General features: G+C 35.9%; 1 protein-coding gene across 1 annotated transcript in view; it reads left to right on the top strand.

Moving 5' to 3' along the window:
• The first annotated feature begins 293 nt into the window (after window positions 1-293).
• AKAP11 (A-kinase anchoring protein 11) overlaps window positions 294-9,351 on the top strand; it is a 31,702-nt gene continuing 22,644 nt past the window's right edge. The window contains exons 1-2 of the mRNA XM_062514928.1: window positions 294-324; window positions 5,857-5,973. Coding sequence (XP_062370912.1) covers window positions 298-324; window positions 5,857-5,973 — 144 coding nt within the window. The 5' untranslated portion in view covers window positions 294-297. The remainder of the gene's footprint in view (window positions 325-5,856; window positions 5,974-9,351) is intronic.

The raw sequence follows: 9,351 nt of genomic DNA, 5'->3' as shown, positions 1-9,351 counted from the left end.
TGCTAAGTGTCTGTGTTCTGCATTTCATGCCTGGTTGTGAAGGTCATTAAGGCAGAATGTTTTTAAAGGCAGCTGTCAGTAAGGATGGTTTCATCTTTCCCAGTTTTAAAGCCCTTTTTCATTGGTTTTATTGGTTCTTGTTTTGTCTACTTGTATTTTTAGAGTGGATGCGAACTAAATGGAAAAACACAATCAAATATAAATGTTTTTTTGTAGGCATTTTTGAGCTGACTTCTTTCATCGAATACCAAGATTAGTAAGATCATGGACATGTACGCCAGGGCTCAGGGCAATCGCATGAAATCAAGAATATCTGTTGAAAAGGTAATTACCTGTATTTGAATAAAATACTTCAGAGCTTCTTGATCTAATAGTGAAGCAAGTGAACTGGTTTATTTGGGTTTCTTGTGTGGGGTTTTCTTTTTACTGTGTTTTAATTTTGCATGTTTAACATTTCAAGGAGGCAAAGAAATTGCTTTTGCTTTGTGTTTTGGTATATTTCTTGTAAGTGAACTGAGAGACAGCATACTTTAAGGAAAGGGTGTTTTTGTTTTTCAAGATGATGTGATAAAATTGTAATGAATTCCTAGAATTCACACTGTTTATTAGAATATAGCTTTTATTTTAGAGCAGATTTTTTGAGTTCATATGTAATAAATTAAAATAAAACTGTATATTCTTACTCAATTCTGTGAAGCCTGTGTTAGGGCTTGCTTGTAATACCTTTACCTTTAGATCTTGGTGCCTTGTCTGAATAGTTTTTTGTGTTTGCATGCATATTTAGAAAGTTCCTTGTTGAAAAAAATGTCTAGCACTTGCAAAGGATATTAGTGGGGATTTCTAATATTAAATTAAATTTATTTATTTTTAAAAAATTTTTCACTTTAACTTGGAGAACATAAATACTGTTCCTAAAATTTTCTTGCATCTTCTGTAAGTGCTTAATGAAATGAAAGTAGCAGTTTATCCTGAAGGAACAAATTTATTTATTTACTCAGATTTCTCTAGGTAGCTGAACACAGATGAGTCATTGCTGCAACAGTAAGAGGAGAAACTGAGCAAGGAAGCATTGTATCTTGTGAAAATTGCATTATTTTATTTCATAAGCAGATTTTGTTGTTTTAAAGAAACAGTGTGGTATATGTCCTGTTTGAAAGCAGAGGGAAGGTGTTATGAGATGGACAGACAGGTAGTCAGTTGTTCCAGGTCCTGACACGGAATGTTCACTGCCGTATATTAAGCAATTTTTAATTTTGGGTAGTAATCTTTCACTTTAAACCACATGGTGTAAAACCTTGTATTTTATTAGTTTACAATAACTCTCCAGCTCAAATAGAAATCTTCAACTACATTCAAGTAATTTTGCATCCTTAAACTTGCTTTTAAAGGACTTTTAAAATCTGCTCTTTATTTGTTTTTGTTTCAATTTACTAAACAAAGCAAATACCACCCTACTTGCCCCACCAAGGTTTTAGACCTGTGGGTTACAGAAGCATCTTTCTAATAATGCCAGTGACCAGTGATTCCTCACTGATTCTGATAGTTGCTTAAAATATTGCCTCTGTGAACTGCTCCATTAATTGCTGTTAAGCATTCTGGACTGTGTAGTTCTAGAAATTTTAATTCTACCCTTCTTGCAGAATTCTGCATTTTCCTGTAGCCAGACTCCATTGTTTTCATCTGTGACTGCCTCCTCTGGATGTTTACCTGTGAGGTATCTATTTAGATTGTGGTGTGGAACTTTCATTCTCATAGAACCAGGCAATGGAGTGGTTGGAACTGCACTGTGTTTCACCTTCTGTTGATTTACAGAAGATTGCAGCCTGATTCCTGTGCTCTTAGTAATACTTTGTCACAGCTAACAGGAACTGTTGCAGTAGTAGCTCTTAAAAGTCTGTGCACAGATATGGTATGCATATTTAAAGCCTTAGTTTCTATTTTTACAAATTACCTCAGAATATTCAGTCCCTTTAAGTCTTACAGCAGATGAAATCAGGAAGAGCTGCTTTGTTACTTAAGAGCCGAGAAATGTGACTGGCATTGCACTTCATTTATCTAGAGATTATGGCATTTTACAGGTTGTTTGAAATATTAGAAAACAATTGTTTTTAAAAACATTTCGTGAGACAATATCTCCTCCAAATATCTCCAGTGTACTCTGATGGATTCGTTGATAATGACTGCTCAATTTGCTGCAACAATGCAAGTCTTTGAATTGCTCAGTTGAGCTAGAGATGTGACACTGTTCATGTCTGAGCACCTTGACAGTGGTTTTGGATTTCCTCTGGCACAACTTAGTAAAATTTGAAATCTGTGCTTCTGAATGAAATAGGATTTCTTGCAAGCCTTTCTGTGAGGACAGAATACCATGTCCTAGAGGTCTACCAAGTAGAGCTTTATAGATTGCTTGGGTGTTTTTTACCCCATGTTGATGTGTGTTGTAAGTGTACTAGTTATAAAAAAAAATAATTACATCCTTTTGTCGAAGATGACCTCTTGTCCTTACCTAAACTGAGCTGATAGTCTTGGGAACTTGATATTTTTCAGTTTTTAATGTAGTTTTGTCTCCTGGTTTGGGATCGTGAGAGAATTTGTGTCGTTGTCTGTTGGATTAGAAGGATTTCTCTGACATTGGGTCCAGTCCCCTGCTGTCACAAGCACAATTTTGATAAGGATAAGAATATAAAAAAGTTACTAAATATAGCTTCTCAGTTAATGAAAGCTTTAAAACACCTTCCCCCAAACCTACTGCTGGACTGGTCTTGTCTTTTTGAACCACACTGCGGTAATAACTGAGAGTTAAAATTTCAGCTGAAGCTACTTGCAGCAAATTTATACCTCTTTGTTCATGGATATCCTTATTGTTCTGCTTAAATAATTTATTTTCTTTTGCTGATGTTCACCCTTCTTATTTTTTTACACCTGGTGGTCTGTCCTCTGTTAGCCTTGGTTTTTGGAAACTGTAAACTAAGGTTTTAGTCTGCCTCTGTATGAAATCGTCCACATTCCAGTGATTATCCTTCATAGTCCTACTTTCTGTGCTTGTTATGAGTTAATCTTCTTTTTACATGTGGATAATACTGTATGTGCAATTACACAGGATGTCCTTCTCAGTGACTCTGATGTCAGTTCTTTCACTAAAGGATGCACGTTTGCCATTTTCAGTGCAGTATCGTATTGATCATTCATTCATTGCTGTGCAATGATTGAGAAGTCAATTAAGGTCTTTTATTTCCCAGCTTCTGAATTTTCAATTCAATTTTAAAGTTTGCTTTTAGTTTTTAAGGACATAAATTTGTGTTTCTTATGGTTGTTTTTTAAAACACTTGTGCTGAGCAAGTTCTTCCCGTATTCTCCTTAGCTGATGACACCTGCTTACTTCAAATTGTCAACAGTCTTCATTTCATATTTACTTTTTTCTCTCATTAAATATATTCATGATGATGATAATGCTTGACATCAGTCTCAAGATAAATTCTGAAGAAGTTGGTTACTGACCTGTATCAACTGTTCTCAAAATCCCCCCTTTATTATCTCCATCCAGGCAAGTCTTCATTTCCAAAACCAGTTCTTTTAGTTAATTCTGTCTTTATCTGGTTTTGTGAACTCTTAATACATTTAAGTGATCTACCGAAGTCCAGATAGATTGGATTTTTTCTTCTGTGTATGTAATGTGCCTGTTAATTTCGATATGGTTATTGTTTTCACATCTGAGTTTTTTAAGATTCATTAATATGATCTGAAAAACATATGTAATTTCATTCCTCCTCACTTTAGCTATGGGTATTTTATCTCTTCAGTTGCTTAGTGCCACGATGGGCTGCCAGACATAGTCTTGTATGCTGGTCCTTCCAGACCTTAGGGAGATGTTTCCAGTTGTTTCATCTTTCTTCTTCCACTTCAACTTAATATTCTCCAAAATGTTGAGTTGTCCTTCACCTCAGTAGTTCCTCATGCCATGCTCTGGTTCATAGTCACCCATTGTGCTTTTCAGATGTTAAACTAGGGAAAGGTGCTTGTTTATAAATATGATGTGTGTAATAGTTTGCAGCTTTAGAAAGGCCAATTGGAGAATAACAATGATCCCTTCTCAAACTGGAGCACTATTGGCTTGCAGAAAATTAGCAGGTCATGTCATAAGGATTTCTTTTTTCCCCTAATTACTGTTTTGAATATTGTGACTGTTTAAATTATTGTAAAAGCTGAAAATGAGACATTTCAACATGCTTGTTTGGGCTTCACTAATTACTTTTGTACAAGATGAATGGAGGAATTACTGGGAAATAGTCTTTGAGCAACAACTGATGTTCCAGTCTCCTGTAACCTTGGAAGATCCAGAGAATCAGAGGAAGGCACTGACAGCATTCTTTGGAAAGTACAAAGTGGGAGTAAATTGTAGCTAGACATATGGGAACAAGGGAATAGATAAAAGTGGAAATTAGGTGAACACTTCATTAATTTATTTCAAATGACACAGTAACTGCCTAAAATACTTTAAGAAATAATTCAGTTCTATAAAATTTACTGTTTTGATTTCTTTAGTGTCTCCTGACTTTGGCTATCAGTGTGGCAGTCTGACACTTGTTGGCTGGCATTCTGAAATGTATTTTGGCAATTTCAAAGATCCTGAAGTTCTGTTTTGCTTTTGTCTGTTCATTCTAGAAGTGCTTTCCTAATTTTGTGTTGCCATGAGTGCAACCACGGTGACACTGGCCCTGCTCTAATAATTTGGCTTTCAACATAGTAGTATTTGATACTGCTTTTTATACAGAGAAAAGGAATAAAATCTTTATTGAGATTTAACTGTAATATGTAAGATCACTTTTTACTATAAAGGGATTGGTTTTGTTGTGGGAGTATCAGAAATGCAAAACATTCTCTGTCCAAATTTGACTATCTAGCACTTCTGCTATTATTTGAGAAGCTAGGCAAATTTGAAATACCTTGTCATAAGTTGGACACACTGATTTCTCATGTCATTTTTAACAGGGCAGTCTTATACAGAACAATTACTGGTTTAATAATTTTTAACCGTCTGATGTTTTTATTTGTCTTCTTAACCTTACAGTTTGCTAGAGAAGATGAAAAACTTAAATTAGAAAAAGAAAAGATTGCTGACTTCCTAAAACAGTTAAGGGACATTGTCTTTTTCACAAACTGAGTGAACCAGTTTTTGTTGTCCTGTGGTCATATTTGCCTTCATAGTATTGATTCTTTTGTTCTGCTATGCTCTGTTACACTGGGAGAAATCTTGGATTCTTCAGCCTTTTTTAGCCATCCCTGGGTGCTTGCATGTCACCATAAGTGTGATTACAAGAAATATTACAAGAAGTGTTTACATGGGATTAAGTTACAGTTGTTTCATGTCCTTAATGGAATGGGAAAGAGTGTATGTAGATTTTCTTGGACATTTTTGTTTGTTTGTTTTCTTCCCCTCTAACTTTTGAAGCCACCTTCATTACTTTTCTTGGCTAAAGTTGCTTTTCATCCTATTTAAGGAAAAGCTGATGGAAAAGTTCCATATACATGCTACAATGCAAGGCATAGATGAGATTTAAATTTCTTCTTGGACTCATCTGTTCTTTTTTTCCCATGTGTTCTCATACTTCCTTTCTTTTAAATACAGAATGTCAAACTATTTTGAAGTAAAAGTATTGCTTGAAAAATGTGTACCTGCTTCAGCTTCATGTCCTGAAGTAAATTGAAACTTCAAACCTAGTGATTTACATACAAAATAATTTCAAATAATAATAATCAGAGTGCTAAAACTTGTGGAGAGCAGAGAATAGATGGATGGACCATGTATCTGAAACTGAACATGCATTTTTTTCTTAATTTTTTTTCATTGTTTTTCAGAGTTTTGGTGAAAGTATCCTGCACTCTATGAAGTCACTGCTACACAGCAGGAAAGAGTTATGCAATGTATCTGCAGAGGAATGCTTACATCGGGAAGACCGAGAAAATTTTATTGAGGTTTGCTTTAATATTCTCACTTAAATAACTTTTGTGGCTATGATAGAAGACAATGCCTCTTGAAACAGTATGGAAAGCTGCAGGACAGTAAATAGAACCAATGCTGCAAGTTACTGGCCTGACAGTCCACGCCCCTATTGTCATTCTTGAATTTAGTCACTAAAGTCTTAAAAAGGCTGTGACATTTCAAGGTGACATTTCACTGCTTTGGAGGATTTGTGAAACTAGAAAACCAAGATTTGTAAATAGATGACTGGGGTGTACTGCATTTGTGAGCACTACTGTGATCAAGGTTGTATGGATGGTATCCTAAAAAAGTAGCAGAACACTTTGATTCAGGTCTGAAGATAAAAGCTGAAGCCTCAGAATTACAGATCTAGACTTACTTTATGTGATTATGGACGATCTGACAGATGGACAAGATCTGGACAGAAGTAGACCTGACAGAATGTGGGACTATCTAGGTAAACCTCAAGCTGTTAGGAGGAATTACTAGAACTGTTTGAATTACAAGGCTAACAACAACTTCTCCAAAAGGAAAAGAAAAAAGTAAAAGCAATAGTATATGGTACACCATGTAACTTGTATTATGGGTTTTACAAGACTTCTAATTAGTAGTTGACAGGTCTGACAAGGAGCTTAGAGAAGGAGAGGCTGACCTGAACAGGCCATGCAGAGGAGCCGAGATAGGGAGAATTGAAGCAAAGACAACTGAGGAAGTGGTTAGGGGAGACTGATAATTGCATAAGCAATAGCAAGAGGCAGATTGATGTGTTGGGGTTGCCTGGATAACACCAGAGGTTGTGTAACTGAATGGATACAGTCAGGGGTTGAGACATTTGGGGAGCAGGCAAGAAACTGAATTTGTGAAGGATGAAAGCTATGACAGATTAACATAAGGAGGAAGAGCTGTGCAGTGGAGGTGTGAGCAAAACCTTGTATTTACCTGATCAAGCAGACCATGCTTTAGAATCTGTGAAGGCTTTTTTGTCTTGTAGAAATACCTGACAAGCAGCTGGGATCATGTTTTATATGTCAGCAGTGACGGTCCCTGTGGAGAAGGGTAGCTGACTATATTTAGTTGCCTTATGAGATCAAGCAATTAGGAGCCCTCTGGTAGAAATGTAAGAGGGTCAGTATCTTGTCACATGGATATTTTTTCCTCATGGAAATACATGAAGAATGATGTTAGAAGAACTCAGACTTGAGAAAACCTGAATTTAGGTTTCCCTGTACCATTTCCTTTGTACCCATGGCTTAAGATAGCCTTTGAATACAGTGTCTCATACACTTACATCTAATTTAAAGAAAGGACTTGTGTTGCTGATGACTTTTTTATTTCCTTGCCTACTTCCCAGCAACTTTTGAACTGATGTACTAACTTCAGACATGTTCAAGGTATTAAAAGATGATTTTTTTTTTTCCGTGAAAACTGGAGTTTGACCTCAATAAAGAGATCCAGATTAGCATTGTCATAGAGGCAAAAATAGACAGACTCAGTAGTGTTGTGGTCTCTGACAGCTGTCTGCTGATCTCACAGTGCAATATTGTCCTTCATTTGTGTGAAGCTAGGACTCCTGCTCACTGCCCTGTCTTTCACAATGAGTTATCCCATGGAAGAGGGTAAGGGTTGGAATCATTATCTTGAGGAAGGGGCATGTAAGAAGGCCAAAAATAAACACCCATTAAAAAAAAAAAGAAGCAAAACTGCCAAAAAAACCCAAACAGCAACAGACTCTGGAGCCTCTCAAAATGTTATTTAGAGAACTAGTTTTCTCCCCAGGTAGTTTAAATTGTTGGATATTTTGCCCCTTCTGTGGTGGAATTCAATTCATATTGTATGTACTGTACAGGCAAAAAAATGTAGAAGTTGAAGAATGTCTTGCAGATGTTGTGCAGATGAATTGTGTGGGAGTTGAAGAGTAACGTTGTTCAAACAGGATTGTTTCACAGTTAACACAGTGAATATGGTCCTGCAGATGTGCAATTTGTCTGTAGCTACTTGGAACGCTATGGAGAAGCATTATTTCCTTTATGATCTTGTCATACCTTACATAAGGATAAGTGGATGCAAGCAGGAAGATACTAACTGGAAGCATAAGATCTTTTTTCCAGCATGAGACCCCCCCCCCCTGAAATAACAAGACAATTTTTCACAGTATGATTTCAGTTGAACATAAAGTTTGGGGTTTCTTTTTTACTTACACTTTGAAATGACATATTCAAAACACATATACAGTTCAAAATAGAATTCTGGCCATTTCTTTTTTCTAGCTCTGTACTTGCAGAGATTCTGTGTATATACAAGTTCATAGCTGAATCTGTTAATAATATATCAGTATAAACATAGTGCTGTTCTTTGGAGTAACTGGAGTAGCTGCTGCAAATTTATGAGTTACAGCTTAAAAATCAGTCTATTGCATAATGCTCTGAAAAAATGGAACCCAAACCATATAAAACTAAATTTCAAACATCAGTGGAAATATTTAGTCTCTGTGCTTTATTCCATATCTACAAAATGGAAGCAAAGTTTATTTTCTGACACCCTTGCTTTGAAAAGAAATGTCTTGGTATTTTTTTTTTGAGTATGCAGATGGCCTATTCATTTGTAGTTAGGGAAATAATAAATGAGAACTTCGGAAATCTGACATTTGAAACAAAGTTTGAGCAGGGCCTGATGCTCTTCAATCGTTTTGTGTTGAATGGTACTAAACACCTGTAGACAGGAGAGAGGGACAATGTGTGATAAAATATACCTACACAAGCACAAAAACCTGAGGTAAAACTGGTATTTCTGTCATAGTCAAGGTTCCTGAGCCTGACAAGACTTTTTTTTTTTTTTTTGTAGATTGAATATTTTAATTCTTTTATGTTAGGGTTTGTTTACTTTACAATGGCATGCAAGCATGTGGCTTAAGTAATCTGTTGTGTTTTGGCCTTAGGCTAATCGATTTACATGGGAAATTGCATAATGTGTTGGCATTCTGCTTTATTCAGCATATCCAAATGTATAACAGTTTATCAGCGTGGATGGATTTCAGAGTGGAGCTGTTTTATATGTGCCCAGCCCTGAAGCAAGGATGGATAAGCACTGAATCTTTGCAAAATAATTTTTATTTTAATAGACGTAATGAGGCTTGTATGTGTTGCTCTGTATATACAGGCCACTAGAATAATTCCTGTGTAGTGAGTTTTAAATGCTGTATATGCTCTTCAGTCTGATCTGACCTTTCTCAAGTCAAATAGTATAGCATTACCATTCTTTATGTATGATTGTGTTCTACTGATTGAGCAAGTTATGCTGCCTTAAGGTATGGTTTTTGTGGCAGTAGAATGCAGCTTTAACTTAAAGTCTTCTGAATATTTGACTCTTAAATA

The sequence above is a fragment of the Cinclus cinclus genome, chromosome 2 (assembly GCF_963662255.1).
Source record: "Cinclus cinclus chromosome 2, bCinCin1.1, whole genome shotgun sequence".
In the NCBI taxonomy this organism is placed as follows: Eukaryota; Metazoa; Chordata; class Aves; order Passeriformes; family Cinclidae; genus Cinclus; species Cinclus cinclus.
This window is presented reverse-complemented; position numbering and strand designations above follow the sequence as displayed.